The 20,243-nt window shown below is 44.3% G+C and overlaps 1 protein-coding gene across 2 annotated transcripts in view; it reads right to left on the bottom strand.

The window, feature by feature from the left end:
• Positions 1-20,243, bottom strand: part of ACE2 (angiotensin converting enzyme 2) — a 141,424-nt gene that overhangs the window by 47,628 nt on the left and 73,553 nt on the right. For both annotated transcript variants that reach the window (XM_085896870.1, XM_085896869.1), the window contains 3 exons: positions 17,244-17,342; positions 16,299-16,421; positions 6,805-6,983 (listed from right to left, as the gene is read on the bottom strand). In XM_085896870.1, the coding sequence (XP_085752996.1) occupies positions 6,805-6,983; positions 16,299-16,421; positions 17,244-17,342 (401 nt within the window). The remainder of the gene's footprint in view (positions 1-6,804; positions 6,984-16,298; positions 16,422-17,243; positions 17,343-20,243) is intronic.

Genomic DNA, 20,243 nt, shown 5'->3' with positions numbered 1-20,243 from the left:
TTATCATGGGAAATTCCAATTTTGAGGGCTTTGGTTTCCATGGCATCAATCAGTAAGTGCAAGGTTTGAGGCAGGAGCACCAACCCAAAGGGGAGAGCCATACTCCCCTTAAGCTAAGGATGAAGGCCTTGTAAGCTGCTTAAAGTTCAGATTTTCTGAAGAAACTGTTCGGCTCCATTATCCATGTTTTCTATTTAAGACCCGACGCTAGGATCGAGGTAAGCTGAATCTCAATGTATTGTTGAACTGAAGTAACTTGAGGCAAATGATTGTATTGTGTTAGCCAAACACGTATCATCGTAGGTCTCGGATAATGCATTATACTATAAGTAACTGCATGTACTTAATGGCTATATTTTATCTCCTTCAGTTTTTGCATGAATTAAAGATGCTTATGAAACCAAGACAAGTCGCGTGACCTTTGAGATTATAGATATACTGTAAGTGTGATAACCACCACAGAGATGCTACGGCAGAGGGGGGAATCATCAGTGAAGAGATCTGCAGGATTTTCCAGTAAATCTGAAAGATCAGTCATGAAGATGAGAAACAGGACTGGGTCCAATACACTGTCTTGAGGCACAACAGTCTCGACAGGGAGAGGAGATGAGAGGATCCCATTGAGAGCCATGTACTGACTACGAGAGAGGAGGAAGTTGGGAAGCCATGAGAGGAGGTGGCGTTGGATGCAATAGGCAGAGTGCTTGGAGAGCAAGGCAGGGTGCCAGACTGTGTCAGGTGCTTGACATATTTCAGGATCGAGAGACGGTCCTGATTCAAGGTTTGAGATTGAGGACCTCCATCCATTGTTGGGAAAGCAGAAGCAGCATGTCCAAGGTGGAGTGACCTGGTCTGAATGCGAACTCATGGTCTGAGATAAGGGTTTTGGAGAAAATGAAGGATTTGATGTCAACTGTGATGATGGATTCCACAACTTTGCTCATAATTGGAAGTATGCAAATAGGATTGTAGTTAAAGGATCTGTTTTTGCACCATGTTTATGCAATGCAGCGATGGCTGACTTCCAAGCTGAAAGAAGATGTGCAAGAGTGGCAGAGCAGATTTTTAGGACACATGTGCTGATGCCAACCAGGGCTGTTGCAGAATTGGAGTCTAGGGTTGCCAGAAACTTCTTTACCTTCTCAGGTGATCCAGGAGCAGTTGAGTACGAGAGGGTAGGGTAGGGTAGATAGAGGGATTGAGGGGCTGGGGACACAATATTTGGAAGTAAACACAGAATGGAGGTATTCGGGTTCCTCAGGAGCATAGTTGGCAGTGATTGAGGTGAGGGAAAGGATAGAGGGGTAGTATGTACCAGAGACAGAATTGACAAGTGCCACCAGGTTTAAGGAAAGAGACACGTTTGAAATTTCAGCTTTGAGATTGGCCAGATGTTGTTTACTGGCTTTCATGAGTGGACACCCACTTGCTACTGGATTTGTGACATGATCCAAGATTGCATTCGATCGGATTTGCCTTCCAGGAAGAGAAGGCAGGTTGTATGAAGGCAGCTGCCTCTTCACAGGACTCGGTGTACCAGGGACAAGAGGACGGGTATGATAACTACAGACGAGATGGGACAAATCTGTTCATGAGAGAAGGCTTTGTGGAAGAATTCCCAGGCAGCATTAATATTGTTACGATTGTGGGGGTAGATGGAAGAATTTAATTGAGAATATAGCAAACTTGAGTTGCTTGGTCCGTGGACGTCTAGGAGGCATCTCAATGTAACTCAGTAGGGAATCTGTGAGCTTAAGTGTTACGTGTCATCACATGAGGGGTTGGTGTCGTGTTAATTAGCTCGGGATTAAGAATAAGCTTCCCAGTATGTAATCACCCCTCTGTAATTTTTCCCGATGTTTTATTATTCCAAGATCGGCATTAAAGGTGGGAACACGTCCCTAAAGCCAGGCGTGCCGAGCTGGCAGAGGCCCCGCCTTCCCGGGTTTCGTGTGAGCAGGCCACACCCCAGAGGTGGAGGATTGTGAGACAACTGAAGAAGGGGGAGTGGGAGGCTTCCTACTAAATAGGACGGGAGATCGGCAGAGCACACGGACGAGGTCAGTATGGGGAACGCACAAGGTCAGTGTGAGGAACGCACGAGGCAGAGTTGATTCAGAAAAGAATCAGAGGCGGGAGTTCAGGGCTTGCGCATTTTTGGAGAGCCGTGATCAGAGCAGAGGAATGAGGTGCATTGTTTGGAGAGGCGATAGCGGAGGGTGAGCGCATGCCAAGGAGGACGACACAGCCATTGAATTCATGTTGAGGCATTTTGGCTCGCGTGGTGAAGCAAGATGCAGGCCTTTGGCTCTTGGTTGGGTCGGTGAGGACGATCAGAGCACAGGAAGCCATTACACTGGGGCTCTGAGCCTTGGTGTGGAGTGCCGCTCGCAGATTGCCTGGTGTGCGTTTGTCCTGCTACGAGAGAAGCGCCATTTTGCACACGTATGCACATGCTGGTGTAGGTGGCTCGATTCCAATTTCCACAAGGTCCAGCTCTGGGCCAAGCTAAGTACAAGAATACTCAAAAGGAAGATTTTTATTTTGTGTTCCTGTTGTCTGTATTTGAGTCTGTGTGAGAGGCGCCTCAACTTTAAGATTTATTTACTTTATCATTATTATCATTACCTTTGGAATTATTGTCCTTTGTAAATATTTGTTTATTTTCATTAAATATTGTTACGTTTGAGGGGGGGTATGCATTCAAAGGGTAATTAGGATGTTTAATTAGGTATGCCATGCTGTTCGAGTGTATCAGGATCTCGATGTAATAAGTAGCAATTCAGTGGTGATAAGTTGTCTAGCAAATGTTCATTTCTTCAAGGGGGAAATGATAATTGTCACGTAATTAGATAGGGACACGGGATAGGGTAAGTGTGTCTGCGTAAACCCCTTTTAGTAGTCCCTGGAGGCTGGCCGTGACGTCACAGGACAGGGCTGCGGATGGCTCCGCCCCGTGATCACGATTGGCGGAAGGCGACGGCGGTGGGCCAATAAAACGGCTCGATTGGAAGTGACGAGGACGGGAGGATAAAAAGGTTCTGTTCGGGGTCGAAAAAGAAGAGGAAGAAGATCGGGACAAAAAGATCGTGTTTTTTTGGTGTGGAGGCTGTTGCGCGGGAAGCGTACTTGTTGTTGTGCTGATTCGATCGTGTTCTTCACCGTGTTTTGGAGCCTTGCTGAGCCTCGTGCCTCACCTTGGTTGGCTCTGGGGTTCTGCTGGCTCGGAGTACGGGGTCGAACGGCGGGCGGACCTGCCTCCCTCTCCTGCTCGCAATTTGGCGCCAGAACTGGTTCCCTGGCGGCTGTGGGCGGACTTGGGCCAAGACCAGGAGGTCGACAGCACCGCGGTTTCTCCTGCCCCCCTGACGAGGGCAAGGCCAGCTCGTCCGACGCCGATCCAGGCACAGTTGCGTCCACACCACGGTCCAGCCTGACCACCAGAAGTAGCTACGTTTTCTGTGTGTGTGTGTGTGTGTGTGTGTGTGTGTGTGTGTGTGTGTGTGTGTGTGTGTGTGTGTGTGTGTGTGTGTGTGTGTGTGTGTGTGTACTTGGCGCCTTAGAGGGTTTGAGAATTGTATATTCATTGGAATTGTCTGTGTTTTCCCCACGCCCGATCCCACACCATCCCGTCGAATCGCCCCGGATCCCTCTTCTTGCCGAGTCTTGTTATTTCTGGTTAATAATAAAAACAAATAAACATCATCAACTCAGTGAAAAGCGACTCGTGCCACCTTCCTCGTCCCGTTTGCGGTAGAGCGATTAGAACCGCCATGTTTGGGTTATAAATAAATAAACCGCCTCCATTGTTTCGGCTCATTCTACGTTGGCGGGACTGTTCAAGTCCCGTGGACGTCACAATATGTTCATTTTGAAGAAACTGTATCCGTGTATTAGTGGGGTTCGAGGATAAACCCCCTGTGCATCTGTTTCATTCCCTGTGCTCCTCCGCCTCAGCGCCATTGCGCCCCATGCCCTTTGAGCACGTGTTATAATCTCCGAGGATCAACGTCTCTACCTCCTATTAATAAGGAACTGCTCGGCCGTACAGGGGCTGGTGGTGTTAATCGCCCGACACCACAAACTGGGTCAGGAGGTTAACCTGTGCCGGTCACCCCTGTGACAATATCAAGGGAAGTGGAGATAGAAAACCAGTCCTGAAGTGAGATACCAGCTTACAGTCCTTGCCAGTTAGCTTGAGTGAAATGCCAGATTCTCTGGTGCTCAAACATCTCTCTGTCAATCGCCGAAGAGGTGTTTAATCTCACAAGCATGTGATCAGATGAACCAATTGGAGCAGTGGAGGAACAGGAGATGCAAGCAGGAAAATTGTTCATTACCAGGTCCAGAAGAATTTGCCATTGGCCGAAATCCAGATCAGAAACTTCACAGATCGAGTCAGGACTCTGGAGTCACAAAAGTCCCTTGCTGCAATGCAATGGGTGGTTAAAGAGAAGGTCATTCCTTTCACATCAATGGTAAACAATGAAACCACCGCTTCCTGCTTGGTACATACTATCTTGGGAGACAATTCGGCAGGGCTTGCTCTTTCATCTGGTTTTGCTTTGATCTATGGATGTAACTTGTGTTTGAATGCGTTTCCAATTTGTCAAACACGGTGTGTGTGTGCGTGTGCGTGTGTGTGTGTGCGTGTGCACGCGTGCGCAAGTTGTTACCCCACGTGCAAAACAAAAAGTGGGTGAAGCAATTGGTTCACTTTATCTCTCTGTCTGCAGACGTCAATTGATGATCGAGAAACAACTTAATTTCAACTGATGTTATATTTTGAACACGAATCGGGAAACAAATCTGTCGTTTAGCAGTTGGCTCTGAATTTGGCAAATTGTATGGAATCTCATTCCGAGCATGCTGCCTGTCTGGTCGTCAAATAAAATTGAAAATCATTCCAAGCAAGAAATTAACTTATTGTTTCTATAGGAACATCATAAAGGACCAAAACAACAGGCACAAATAACTAATTCAAATTGTTAAATAAGTTGGTGTAAAAGATGGTGCATCAATGGCGGTAAACTTCCAAAATAAGTTATTTTTCTGCAGCCTTTAAAGCCTTTATTTTATTTCAACTGATTTATATGTTTGCACGATGTTGAACACAAATCACCTTCTTGCTACTTACAAAAAAAAAAACTCCAGTTCAGCAATACTTAGACAAATATTATGTCATTTTACGCCATCTCGAACAATCAAATTTGCCTGTGGCTCTCTCTCTCTCTCTCTCTCAGCGTTGGGGAATATCAAGATTCAGACAAAATGGCGGCTAATAGGAAATACAAATTGTCTTCGGAAATGCAAACCAAGCAAAGCAAGAGTTTAAAAAGACCCTTCCCGTGTGCTTTTTCTTCACACTGCACGGGGTAAGGTGTTCTACGTACGCTCTACTTTTGTTTTGTTTCGAGTTTTATTTAGTATTTAGAGGCCTCCAATCAGATAGCAGAGGAGTAGCACTATCCAATTGAATTAGAATCTGATCAGCATGTGGACTCGCCGCTCTTTCACAAACTCACGAGGCTAGGTGAGGGGACGCGTACCTAGATGTTGAGTCTATGACTGAAGAAAGCGCCTGTTTCTCTTTGCTGGCTTGGGCTTGTCGCAAAGCATTTGTCTTTGATCAATTGTGTGTCACTTCTGGAGGCACAGGAATAGACCAGGTACAGGATGTGATCATGGAAATGATGCCATTTTGGGACCCACGTCAGCATCGATTTCACAACATCCATTGATCGTTTCCTGTAATCACTTTCGTTTTTACTCAATCATTGGCAAGGAGATTCCTTGGAGGCAGTGATTAGATTTGTGATGAGATGGTTTGGATACTTCTTAATTTACGATGTTTAACTGACAGTTACCATATATGATTCTTCAAGGGTTTATAAGAAGCACAAGTTGGGGAAACGGAATCCATGGAATGCAATAGCAACAAAACAATGGCTTCTCTGACATCTGAGAACAAACTCTGTTAATAGTTTACTTTGTTTTGGTTTAAACCCTTAAAGGACGATTTCTACCTTTACAAATGTGTTGTGGTCTTGAAGCCACAGGGATAATGACAAGATTGTACATAGGTATGTCACTTACCTTTGAGCTATCTCGTCTCGGTTTGATTCATGACCTGACCATATAAACTGTCAGATTGGTGCTTCACAGAAAAGGTATTGTTCCTGGGGATTGAAGCAAAGGTGGGTGTCCCGTGTCTTGTCTGTTGGTGGACGTTAAACATCCCACGAGGAGAGGGAAAGCAGTGACGTCAAGAATGAAAACCCTGTGGCCCAAAGCAGGAGGAAATCCACAAAACGATGACAGGTGACTTAGCTAACAGCGACAGATTCCAAAGATGTCAAGGTAGAAGGTACTTCGCGAAGATTGAGTGAGTTATTGCTGACACCCTGAACAAAACACCAATTCCTGCCAAAATCACCTTCAGTCGAATGTCTGGCCAGGCCAGCAGGTTCGTGAAAAACTTCGGGCAAACGCGTTCCCCAACCGACCCCACAAGAAAGTGGGAATCATTGGGTTATCAAAGTAGTATAGTAGTCAGTACCAAATATGTTAATTCTTAAATATCAATAATCCAAAACCATTTTGAACACCCCTCTTACTTCATCAAAGCCACTTCTCTCAATGTCTATGTCTCCCCACATCAGTTCTTCATTGTCCATGTCTCATTTCCACTCTTTCTATAAGCATGGGCACTGTCGCCCTCAATACACTGCACTCTAACTCATCTCACTTTCTTTCTCTGAACACATTACTCAGCTGTTCCACTGTCCAAATGTTCATACATACTGGGAGTCCAGCTCGTGTCCCATCCTGTCGATTGTCCATTCTTTTTATTGTCCTCTTGCAGCCACTTCATCAGAGGATTAAAGTATTCCAGGAGAGGTTGAGCATCCATTTTGGTATTGTAAGTCATGTGCTCCAATACCTGCGTCCAAGGCTTGGAGCTGCCAAGACTCAGCATTTTTCTGTTAAAAAAAATAAGAAAGAGAAGCGTAGTTATCAGGGAATCCGATGAAAAAAGACCACAATGGATGGTTATCTCAGCACTCTCTCAAAAACAGTGGTTACCTCAGCAGTCACTGCTGTATATATGGGATAGGTAGGGCAAAAACAATAATTAAATGGATTACTTCAACATCCCGTGACAACAGAAACATACCTTGGAATATGGTTGGAAAAGAGATAGATATTCGACGATGCTCGATGGCTTTGCTGTTTTCCCAATAGAACAACAATCGAAAATCTACAGCAACCAAGATACCTGTGCATTTTGTACTTTGGCAAGAAGCATCAGCAATCAAGTTTTGGAACTTTTCAGGGTCTGGAAGTTGTGGAATTTGCCAGCACAACCCAAGAGAGGAGTGAACCCATCCACTGTCAAAAGGAAAATTGTAACTTTCACAGTTGCAGTTTGGACTTCTCACTCTTGTAATTACAAACAGTTTGGTAGTGTGGTAGACACCAGCTATTGGTCTGAATCAAAGTGGCCATTTGGCTGTGACTGACAATTTGTTTTGAATCACCACAACAGTAAGGAGGTATCAATTTCACAAGCCTCAGGTAGGGGACTGGGTGGCTCAACTCAGGGAGGGGAGCTCTGTTTTACACTGAGGATAGGCCAACAGCCTGAAATTCATCAGTGTATGGGTTCTCTCCTCTCCTAATATACACTGTACTGTGTATTTAAATTAACCCTCATGCTCTTCCAGCTGAAGAAATCTACATAAAGCAACCAAGAAGAGCCACATAAGGTAAGCCTTTTGTTGTTTCAAATGCTTCCTGGGATCTGCTACAGCTGCAGACATTCACAAGTACTATGCACATGCACGCACGCACAGGTCATTTTTCCTTGCGAGAACAGGAGTTAGCCTTGCGGGTCCCATGACAATCTTCTATCATGGTTCCCTTTTTGAGGCAATGTTTTTATGGCCGGATGCCCTTCCTGACGCCAACCCTTTAGTAGCCTCTCACAATACGCGGGGTTATGGTGTACCTATTCCAAACCGGGGCACAAGCCGGGACATCCCAGCAAGCTAGTACTCAATTTGCCAACCTCGGAAGGATGATAGGCTGAGTCAAACCCACCTGGTATTAATTCAACAGCTGAGCGGGATTTGACCTCAGGTCAAATTTAAGATCAAATTTGATTTGACCTTAAATTTTCAAACTTAAATCCTCAACTTAAATTGTTTATAAGAATGTAATATCATGAATATTACAAATAAATTTTCAAAATAAATGTTTGAAATATGCTTGGTGTAAATCATGACAATATAGCAACTCACATACTTCTGCTCAGTTAAAACAAGCCGGTCTCTTGAGCAACGTAAAGTGAGGTGTTTAATATTGCAGAGTGGCAGTTGTTTTGAATAACATGGCGCTTACGTGGTGGTGAGGTGTTTTTAATAACATGGCGGTTACGTGGTGGTGAGGTGTTTTTAATAACATGGCGGTTACGTGGTGGTGAGGTGTTTTTAATAACATGGCGGTTACGTGGAGGAGAGGTGTTTTAAATAACATGGTGGTTACGTGGAGGTGAGGTGTTTTTAATAACATGGGGGTTACGTGGAGGTGAGGTGTTTTTAATAACATGGCAGTTACGTGGAGGTGAGGTGTTTTCAATAACATAGCGGTTACGTGGAGGTGAGATGTTTTTAATAACATGGCGGTTACGTGGTGGTGAGGTGTTTTTAATAACACTAGTACGTGCCTGTAAAAATAAATAAATATTCAAACCGCGAGCAACAAACAGCAACCACACAGGCCGTTTCTTCGCTCTCACGTGCCTGTACGTGCGTGGACCGGAAGTTCGCATATTATTCGCAGTTACGATTATTCGCAATTTAGTTTTAATGCCCAAATATTCAATTAGCGCCAACGTATTTTGCCTTTTTGCAATGTCATCACAAGGAAAAACAAAAAGAGAAGAGAGAGGAAAAAATTTACTTCCTGGTTCGGAGCATACCAGCACTCTGATGTTACCGAAATTTATGCACCGTCTAATATGAAAACGATCATAACTTGGGGCATTGTGTTTATCTATAAATGCGCATAAGAAATCGAGAAATTATTAGAATACAGGAAGTCATCACTCTCCGGAAGCCCGTACGTTGTAACCCGTAATGGGGAACGCGGCTGAGCTTCCCTTCCCCATCGGCCACGCCCATGCAACAACGTGTCTTGTCATTGGTTTGGTAAATAAATGGCCATAACTTGGGAAGCACTTGTCCGATTAATATCAAACCTTGAAAAGGCACATCCTCAGGGCCCCAGCAATATGCCTGGTAAGTTTCAATTAGATCGGAACAGTGGTTGCCGAGAAACAGCGGTCACAGACAGACAGACACACACACACACACATTTCTGGAAGTATAGATAGATGGTGGTTATGTGGAGGTGAGGTGTTTTTAATAACATGGCGGTTACGTGGAGGGGAGGTGTTTTTAATAACATCGCGGTTACATGGAGGGGAGGTGTTTTTAATAACATGGCGGTTACGTGGAGGGGAGGTGTTTTTAATAACATGGCGGTTACGTGGAGGTGAGGTGTTTTTAATAACATGGCGGTTACATGGTGTTGAGGTGTTTTTAATAACATGGCGGTTACGTGGTGGTGAGGTGTTTTTAATAACATGGCGGTTATGTGGAAGTGAGGTGTTTTAAATAACATGGTGGTTACGTGGTGGTGAGGTGTTTTTAATAACATTGCGGTTACGTGGAGGTGAGGTGTTTTTAATAACATGGCGGTTACGTGGAGGTGAGGTGTTTTTAATAACATCGCGGTTACATGGACGGGAGGTGTTTTTAATAACATGGCGGTTACGTGGAGGGGAGGTGTTTTTAATAACATGGCGGTTACGTGGAGGTGAGGTGTTTTAAATTACATCGCGGTTACATGGACGGGAGGTGTTTTTAATAACATGGCGGTTACGTGGAGGGGAGGTGTTTTTAATAACATGGCGGTTACGTGGAGGTGAGGTGTTTTTAATAACATGGTGATTACGTGGAGGTGAGGTGTTTTAAATAACATGGCGGTTACGTGGAGGTGAGGTGTTTTTAATAACATGGCGGTTGCGTGGAGGTGAGGTGTTTTTAATAACATGGCGGTTACGTGGAAGTGAGGTGTTTTTAATAACAGGGCGTTTACGTGGAGGTGAGGTGTTTTTAATAACATGGCGGTTACGTGGTGGTGAAGTATTTTTAATAACAGGGCGTTTACGTGGAGGTGAGGTGTTTTTAATAACATGGTGGTTACGTGGTGGTGAAGTCTTTTTAATAACATGGCGGTTACGTGGAGGTGAGGTGTTTTTAATAACATGGAGGTTACGTGGTGGTGAGGTGTTTTTAATAACATGGCGGTTACGTGGTAGTGAGGTGTTTTTAATAACATGGCGGTTACGTGGTAATGAGGTGTTTTTAATAACATGGTGGTTATATGGTAGTGATGTGTTCTTAATAATATGGCGGTTACGTGGTGGTGTGTTTTTAATAAACTATAAGCATGTATAAAAACGAAAAGCACGGTAAGGCGGTGAAGCCGTAAGTTAGTCTGGGAAGCCGAGAAGACGACATGTCTATATATTACGTCCTGTTTGAAAGTTAATGCCCCAAGACCTTAAGATCCCAAAGGACCCAAAAGACACCAAGGACCCAGATGTCCCGAAGGACCCTGAAGACCCCAGAGACCCTTTAGACCCTGAAAACCCAAAAGACCCTGAAGATCCCAAAGACCCAAAAGATCCTGAAGACCCAAAAGGCACCAAAGACCCCAAAAGACCCTGTAGATCCCAAAGACCCAAAAGTCACCAAATACCCAAAAGATCCAAAAGACCTTGAAGACCTTGAATGGGAGAGCAGTAGCAGCATATCTAGGGTAGAGTGACCTGGTCTGAAACCAAATTGATGATTGGAAATCAAGCCATTGGAGAAGAGGAAGGATTTCATGTCTGAAGCGATGATGGATTCCATAACCTTGCTGATGATTGGGAGAAGGCTGATTGGTCTATAGTTACAGGGATCTGTTTTTGCACCTTTTTTATGCAGGGCAGTGATGTTAGCAGATTTCCAAGCAGATGGCAGATGACCTTGGGCAAATGAGAGGGTGAATAGAACAGAGAGAGGGTGAGCAAGAGCAGAAGAGCAGGCTTTGAGGACACGTGGGCTGATGCCGTCTGGACCGGTTGCAGAATCTGACTCGAGGTTTGAAAGCAAGCTCTCCACCTTGTCAGGAGAAAAGGATACAGAGTCCAGGGACAGTTGGGTGCGACTGGGTAAAGTGGGTAGAGATAGTGATGGGTTTGGGACACAAGATTTAGCTGCAAACACCGAGTTTAGACATTCAGCTTTATCACGTGTGGAATCAGCAGTGCGGCCATTTGAGGTAAGGGAGGGGATGGAGGGGAACATACACCAGAAACAGATTTGATTAAACGCCACCAGGATTTTGAGGAGGGAGAGAGGTTTGAGAGTTCAGACTTGAGATGAGAAAGATGTTGTTTTCTGGCTCTCCTGAGGGTAGCTACACACTTGTTCCGAGCTATGTGGAAAGAACTGAGATTGCCCTCAGTTGGGTTTGCTTTCCATGAGGCAAAGGCAAGTTGTTTCAGGACAACTGCCTCGCCACAAGCTTCAGTAAACCAAGGGCGGGAGGAAGGGTAAGACAACTGAACACGAGAGGGGATAAATCTGTGCATGAGGGAGAGCAAGTTTCTTTGAAAGAATTCCCAGGATGAGTTGATGTTTGAGAAAGTGGTGATAGGAGACCAGTCTGTAAGTTTGATGGCTGCTCGGAGACCCTGCCAGTCGGCTTGAGTGAAATGCCAGACTCGACGGCGGTGAGGTGGTTCTCTGATAACAGCCAGAGAGATGTCCACTTTAACAAGGACGTGGTCAGAAGAACCAATTGGAGCGAAGGAAGAGCAGCAGATATTGTCAGGGAAATTTGTCAAAATCAGATCCAGAAGAGATGGAGTACCATTGGTTGAGATCCGGGTCGGGAAGTTGACCGATTGAGTCAGTCCCAATGAGTCACAGAAAGCTTTTGCTGAGGTGCCATGGCAGGTGAGAGAGGTACCCACACCTAGCCAACTGGCGTGATGACAATTGAAGTCGCCACATAAGAGGAAGAGAGAGTCGCCACATAAGAGGAAGACCCAAAAGGCACCAAACACCCAAAAAGACCCTGAAGACCGAAAAGACCATGAAGACGCAAAAGTCCCCGAAGACCGAAAAAGACCCTGAAGACCCAAAAGACCATGAAGACCGAAAAGTCACCAAATACCCAAAAAGACAATGAAGACCCAAAAATCCACAAAGACCCTGATGACTCCCAATGGCCCCAAAAGACCCTGAGACCAAAATATCCCAAAGACCCCAAAGACCCAAAATATCCCATATACCCAAAAATACCCCCAAGACCCCAAAGTCCCAAAAGACCCAGAACACCCCAAAGACCCTTTAGACCCTGAAGACCCAAAAAAAACAAAAAAGACCCCAAAGACTCAAAAGACCCTGAAGAACCAAACGGCAACAAAGACCCTGAAGGCCCCAAAGACCCAAAAGTCAAAGACCCAAAAAGATCCAAAAGACCCAAAAGGCACCAAACACCCGAAAAGACTGAAGACCCAAAAGTCCCCAAAGACCCTGAAGACCCAAAAATCCCCAAAGACCCCACAGACCCTGATGACTCCCAAAGGCCCAAAAAGACCCTGATGACAACAAAGACCCTTTAGACCATGAAAACCCAAAAGACCCGAAAGACTCAAAAGTCCCTGAAGACCCCAAAGACCCAAAATATCCCATATACCCAAAAATACCCTGAAGATCCCAAAGTCCCAAAAGACCCAGAAGACCCTGAAAACCCAAAAGACCAAAAAAAGACCCCAAAGACTCAAAAGTCCCAAAAGACCCTGAAGACCCCAAAGTCCCAAAGGGCACCTGAAGACCCCAAAGACCCAAAAGTCACCAAATATCCAAAAGACCCTGAAGACCCAAAAGGCACCAAACACCCAAAAAGACCATGAAGACCCAAAAAAAACCCCCAAGACCGAAAAAGACTCTGAAGACCCAAAAGACCACGAAGACCAAAAAGTCACCAAATACCCAAAAAGACCCTGAAGACCCAAAAATCCCCAAAGACCCTGATGACCCCCAAAGTCCCAAAAAGACTCTGATGACCCCAAAGACCCAAAATATCCCAAAGACCCCGAAGACCCCTTACACCCTTCCGAAAGATTAGACTCTTGACCATTTAGACCACTTGGACCTTCTTATATCACAAATAAATTTGAAATAAATATAAATATCTCCAATATTACAAATAAATTTATAGAAAAGAAATGTTTGTATGATGATTGGTGTAAATCATGCCAACACAGCAAATCAATGATGTCAATCTTTGCAACGATGCGTGGAGAGGCGAGCTTAGCGAGCCGATCCACGCTAGTGTGTGTGTGTGTGTGTGTGTGTGTGTGTGTGTGTGTGTGTGTGTGTGTGTGTGTGTGTGTGTGTGTGTGTGTATATATATATATATGTGTATATATATATATATATGTATATATATATATATATATATATATATATATATATATATTAATATTTCGGCACAAAGATTTGGCACATATACTAATGATATTTTTGTCTTCCTTAAGAGGACCCTCAAAATTCGTTTTGATGCATTTTCACAAACTCCAACGGATTCCATTCAAATTCGGTACGATTATGGCTTTTGGTCCAACTTAGGTCATTGGCTATAAATTTTTTCCATAACACTTCCGATATTCGAAAAAAAAAAATCGATAAACCGATAACCCTTATGGGATTTTCCATTCAAATCCACTCAAGTTTAAGGCCTACGGGGGAAGCAAATTTCCACTTTGCCCCGGGTGCTGTTTACCTCCGCTACGCCAAGCCGTTAGGGTTAGGGTTTGGGTTAGTGTTAGGGTTAGCTTCCCTAACAGTAACCCTAACAGCTAACCCTAACCGCAAACCCTAACCGCTAACAGCTATTCAGGAAATTTGCAAGAAAGCCCGGGCAACACCGGGCTTTATTGCTAGCCCGAGCAACGCCGGGCATTACTACTCGTATATATATATTTCTGAGATTTGATCACAACATGCATTGCAAAAAACTGACAATTTGATTCTCACAAACTGTCAAATTAAAGCGCCGATGTAAAGGCCCTGTCACACCTTGACGATTTAGCCAGCGTATGCCGACATATGAAAAATTTGTCCAAAACGCTGGCACACGTCGAATACGTATGGGTAAGTTTTGTATACGTTAAGAGCCTGCTGGCATACGTCATAGTATGCTGGCACACGTCGTAGTACGCTGGCATACGTCGTAGTAAGCAGAGCTGTTAGACAAATTTTCCATGCTTGAAATTTTTCGACGTATGCCACCATATGACTCACACGTTCTGCATACGCTGGCATAAGTTGAAGGCACGTTACGCGATCGTTGACACACGTTACTTGTAAGTTACTCATAAGTCGAAACACGTCGAGATAATGTTTAGCATACCCGGAACTTATTTCTAACCTATGAGTAACGTGTTGTAGGCACGTTACGCGATCGTCGACACACGTTACTTGTAAGTTACTCATAAGTCGAAACACGTCGAGGTAATGTTTAGCATACCCGGAACTTATTTCTAACCTATGAGTAACGTGTTGTAGGCACGTTACGCGATCGTCGACACACGTTACTTGTAAGTTACTCATAAGTCGAAACACGTCGAGGTAATGTTTAGCATACCCGGAACTTATTTCTAACCTATGAGTAACGTGTTGTAGGCACGTTACGCGATCGTCGACACACGTTACTTGTAAGTTACTCATAAGTCGAAACACGTCGAGGTAATGTTTAGCATACCCGGAACTTATTTCTAACCTATGAGTAACGTGTTGTAGGCACGTTACGCGATCGTCGACACACGTTACTTGTAAGTTACTCATAAGTCGAAACACGTCAAGGTAATGTTTAGCGTCAGTGTTCCAGACTCCATGGTTTTTTTTTGTTGTTTTTCTTTTTTTTCTTCGGCATGACGGTGATGTTGACACTTCCATTTCTAGTGCGGTTATAATATAATATAATTAATAGGCTGCCGCTCAACGATTTAAATCATAACCGCACTAGAAATCGAAGTGTCAACATCACCATCATACCGAAGAAAAAAAAAACAAAAAAAAACATGGAGTCTGGAACACTGACGGGTTCCTCCTGTGAAGCCCATTTTTATATACCAATTCCCCTAAACACTGCCAATACGCCATTATACGGTAACCAAGTTAGAAACACGTTCAGTAAATTCTGTGGTCGTCCGGAAGACGTCAATCAAATACGTCTACATACATCAATGTGCGTTGCAGATACGTTACACATAGGTTCAAAGCACGTTACTCATAGGTTAAAAATTAAGTTTCAGCAATGCTAAACATTACCTCGACGTGTTTCGACTTATGAGTAACTTACAAGCAACGTGTGTTACGTGTGTCAACGATCGCGTAACGTGCCTACAACGTATGCCAGCGTATGCGGAATGTGTGCGTCATACGCTGGATACGTCGAAAAATTTTCAACGTGCTGAAAATTTGTTGACATACTCTGCGTACGACGACGTATGCCAGCATGCTCTTAACGTATACCAAACTTACCCATAACGTATTCAATGTGTGCCAGCGTATTCAGCAAATTTTTCATACATCGGCATACGCTCGCTAAAACGTCAAGGTGTGACAGCGGCTTGACACTTCGATGTCTCGTGCGGTTATGATTTGAATCGTCGAGCTGCAGCCTATTAATAGCCTACGCCACGTGATAGTCGGCGATACGCTGCCGCTCTATGCATAAGTTAGACTATCATTGGGCATAGGTTGTGAATGCCGACAACGCGCTAAGCATTCGTTGGTGTAAGTTATCTATATGTTATCGAAACGTTCTGTGTGTTACTAATACGTTATGCATACGTCCAACTCGTTATGAATACACCCAAAACTGGAAAAAAACATCAATACTTCAGCGTACGCCAGCGTTTTACATACATTTTGATACATTGCCATACGCTGGCTAAACCGTCAAGGTGTGACAGGGCCCTAACAGCGGACCGGTTGCCTGACATGTTTTTTATTTTTATTTTAAGCATTGTGGAGGCTCCACAATTATGATGGATCCATCAGAATGAAGTCACTCTATTCCCTTTTTACACACATTATATTGGTGATGGGATGTGTGCAGGAGATAGGACTAGACATCAGTTCTCTACTTGGCAAATTACAAACCTTAGTTTATCGCCTGCTGGGTTTGAGTCCATGATCGAACATTTGAAGAGCTCTTTCGTGTGCCCTGCTTCCTGACACAGAGCCTTCTGGAACTGGAACTGCAGGATGGTGCTTGTAAAGTACCTGGGTTAAACATGAAGAAATGGGATTGATGGATGGCTTCAAATTAATAGAATAATGTTTCTCATAACACTGTCCAAATCTCCTATACATTTCTCATGAGAATCTCAGGAAAAATGCACATGATATTTTTGTTCTCATTTTTCCTAATGTTGTGTGTGTGTGTGTGTGTGTGTGTGTGTGTGTGTGTGTGTGTGTGTGTGTGTGTGTGTGTGTGTGTGTGTGTGTGTGTGTGTGTGTGTGTGTGTGTGTGTGTGTGTGTGTGTGTGTGTGTGTGTTCAGGGTGGCCACAATGCCTTGTTAACTCTTGTAGGAATTGTGACATTGCCTTTGTGTGCAGTGTTAATTCGTTTACTTTTTCCATTTTTTCAGATTGAGTGAACATAAAAATGTAAAGTGAGACTTGCTTTTTTATCGTATCACCGCACATGTGCTCCATAAAATACACCACAGAACATGGCACAAAATTATTCTCTGTAATGACAATGATGGAGCACAAAACGATCCACTAGACATGAAAGGCTTGTGTCATATGATGTAAAATGTGTAATAAAGTTAATGAGTACTGCACATGTATGTGGTACAACTTGAAGAACCCTTCAGTGTTGTCAGCTAATCTGATAAAAGGCAATGTCACAATTTTTACAAGAGGTGACAAGGCATTGTGGCCACCCTGTACATATACACACACTGCGCTTCAAAATATTTCGCTCTTTTTTTTTTTGATGCAATGACAAATAAAATTCCAGTTTTATTACTTTACTTTTTGAATTGTGCAGATATTGCATTTCAGATACAGAAGAGTGCAACCTGGCTGAGTGTTACCTGATGAATGAGTAGTCATTGGCGACATGGAATAATGCCACTGGATCACAATATTTCTCACTCCTGGGTACTGGCTCCACAACGCCGACAAGATCATGCCTAGCACAACACCATGGTGGTCGTATCATGATGCACCAAAATGAGATGTAGAGTCCAATATCCGAGCTTGCATTCATATCATTAATGATATGAAATACATGCATCACATGCAATTGTATTTTAATTACAGACAAGACAGTGGGAAATAAATAGTGGAGAAAAAAATTAAAAATTCTATTTTTTGCAAAAAATAAAATAAAATAAAGTTATGCTTTTTTTCAGTGTCAAAATGTTCTTTAAAAAAAAATTATATATATATATATATATACATATATATATATAATTACAACAGCCCGGTGTCGCGGGGGGAACCATGAGGGAGAGGCTGTCTCGGGTTCCTCTCCGGACTCACCGGAATCGCAGGCTGTCGCACACGAATAACTTCGTGTCACGGAGAGTCGCTAAAATACTGCGATCGCCAATAATTTGACCACGTTACTTAGGGTCCTCCATCTAACAACCATTTACCAAAGGACACGTGATCTCCTTACTGTGGAATGCGCCCTTGGTACGTACTTGTGTTAATCAGATTACCTACCAGATCAGATGCAGCCAAGTGGAACTGCCAAGTACGTACCACCCTACAAAACAGATTCTTGGGGAATAATGTCCCAGCGAAGCTAGGGTGCGGGGCATGCTGGATCAATGGAGGAAAAGACAAAAACAAGCTGGGAACATTTCTAACAGCACATTTATTTAAAACCAGAATGCAAGGAAAGTTATGTGGTACAATAAATGGGATTTCTTGCAATGTACAGCAGGGAAAGCAAGGAATTTGTGGGGTGTGGCAAAAGGCAAACAATTCCACAAAAGGAGACAGAGCAGAGATATCCCGTTAGTTCTTGCTGTCTTCATTTATGCTACGACAGGTGCCTTCACACACACGCACGCACGCACGCACGCACACACACCCGAGGATAATTAGAGATAGCCCAGAGAGAAAGAAACAGATGAGGATTAACGGCCTCTCAATACCTGGCGTGGCCAGCAGACCAGCGCAGCCCAGAACACTTTGGAAAAAAGAGGTGGGAGGAATACTGGGTGTGTCAAGGGTGTGGGAGTGTGAGGTGCGAGTGTAATGCAACATGGGTGTGCGGCGTAGTGCGAGAGGAAAAATGTGAAGTGCAAGTCAGTTCGGTTCGCTCTTTTAGTTCCTGCCCTGAAAAGAACAGTTGGGCTTGCCCGCATTGATTGCTCTTTTGTGCGTCCACATTAGACACGAGAGAGAGAGAGAAAGAGAAAGATGGTTGAAGAAGAAGCTTAAGAAGAAAGTCCCTATCCTATCTGTGTAAGGATCTCTATGTGTAAGTGTCTGTAATCTATTGAGCATCGAATTGGAATGAAGCAGCCCTGCCTTGTAGCAGCAACGCGTGACCCCACGCTTGATCACGTGGACTCACGGCGCCCCTCACTCTGCTTCGATGCTTTTTCTCCGAGGCGAGTTCTGATGTATAGTGTGTGCTGCTCCGGCTCATCCTCCCGATGATCTGCCAATGACGAACTGCTCTCCAACTGCTCATCCTCCCGATGATCGCATGCCGATCTGCAACTTTGGCTCTGGCGATCTGCTTGCCACTCCCCTCTCCGATCTGCCACCTCTCCCCTCTCCGATCTGCTCCGCTCTGCCCTTTTTATGAGCCCAAACGAAGGGAGGAGCCAAAAATCGGATCAAATGGGGCTGTTAGTGAAATCACGCTTCCCCATTGGACCATCGTGGTCACAGCCATGCCCCACCAGGCCCCGGACGTGAAAAATGGCTCAGTCGCTCACTGACCCTGTTATATGCGTCGGAGCTCTGAGCTTCAACATGGGACCATGATCTTTGGATGCGCTCTCTGGCTCTGAATGTGTGCCGTCTCCATTCAAACATGGGATTGCAGGAAAATCCCTGCGTCACCAGTTGGTAGTTACAAGAGCTCCAGCACACCTGCGTCTTCTCCATGTCCGTCGAGGCTATGGTGAGATTTGATGACTAGTGGCAGTTGTGGCGGTTTTCGAGCAATGCAAACATGTTGTTGCATTTGTAGCGAGAGAGGTTTGCCACATGGCATTGGTAGTGAGAGAGGATAACCACCTGGTGTTGTGAGGATGAGATTGAAGTTCCTTGTAATGAAATTATGAATAAAGGTCACGTCTGTAAGCGAGTTGCTGCGAGGATTTTTATTAGTCATATGAAGTGGTTGTGGTGAGTGTGGTACAGCTTGGTGAGCGGAATGAAGGTCCAGAGTAAAATGGCGGTTGAGAATTGGCGCGCAGTTTGGAATGGGAAATCGGTGCGCAAATGCCTGGGAGATGTGGCACTCGCAGCGCGTCTGCTTAGTTTCTAATTGGCAACTTCTTATTGGCGTGCGTGTTTGCTGACATGTTTCGTGAGAGAGAGAGAGAGAGAGAGAGAGAGAGAGAGAGAGAGAGAGAGAGAGAGAGAGAGAGAGAGAGAGAGAGAGAGAGAGAGAGAGAGAGAGAGAGAGAAAGGGGGGGGGGGGCAAAGAGTGAAAGAAAAGAATGGAAGAACTGCAAGATTTACAGGTTATAAGAGGCCCAACTGAAGGAGTCCCACACAACACATCTTTCTCCTTTACCCACAAGACATATGGAAGGGACTAACTAATACACATGCAATTGAAATAACTGCCTTGGGATCACTGTATCGCGGGTTGAGAGACATAATGTTGTAACTGAAAATTTCCCATTTCCTGCAAATCGCTAATGAAAGATAAATGGTGTTTTGTTAGACATGAGAGCCATTTTATTCAATTTCGCCAAAAATGCAGTTACAACATTATGTCTCTCAAACCGCAGTATGTCATATGCCATTGCCTTGGAGGCATGCGGTTTCACAGAGCCACAACAATATCAATGACGAGAGGTCCAGAAGAAAACTTTATTCAATCAATAAAACTA

This window comes from Eptatretus burgeri, chromosome 10 (assembly GCF_056783735.1).
Source record: "Eptatretus burgeri isolate ZD-2024b chromosome 10, Ebu_testis_v1, whole genome shotgun sequence".
Lineage (NCBI taxonomy): Eukaryota > Metazoa > Chordata > Myxini > Myxiniformes > Myxinidae > Eptatretus > Eptatretus burgeri.
This window is presented reverse-complemented; position numbering and strand designations above follow the sequence as displayed.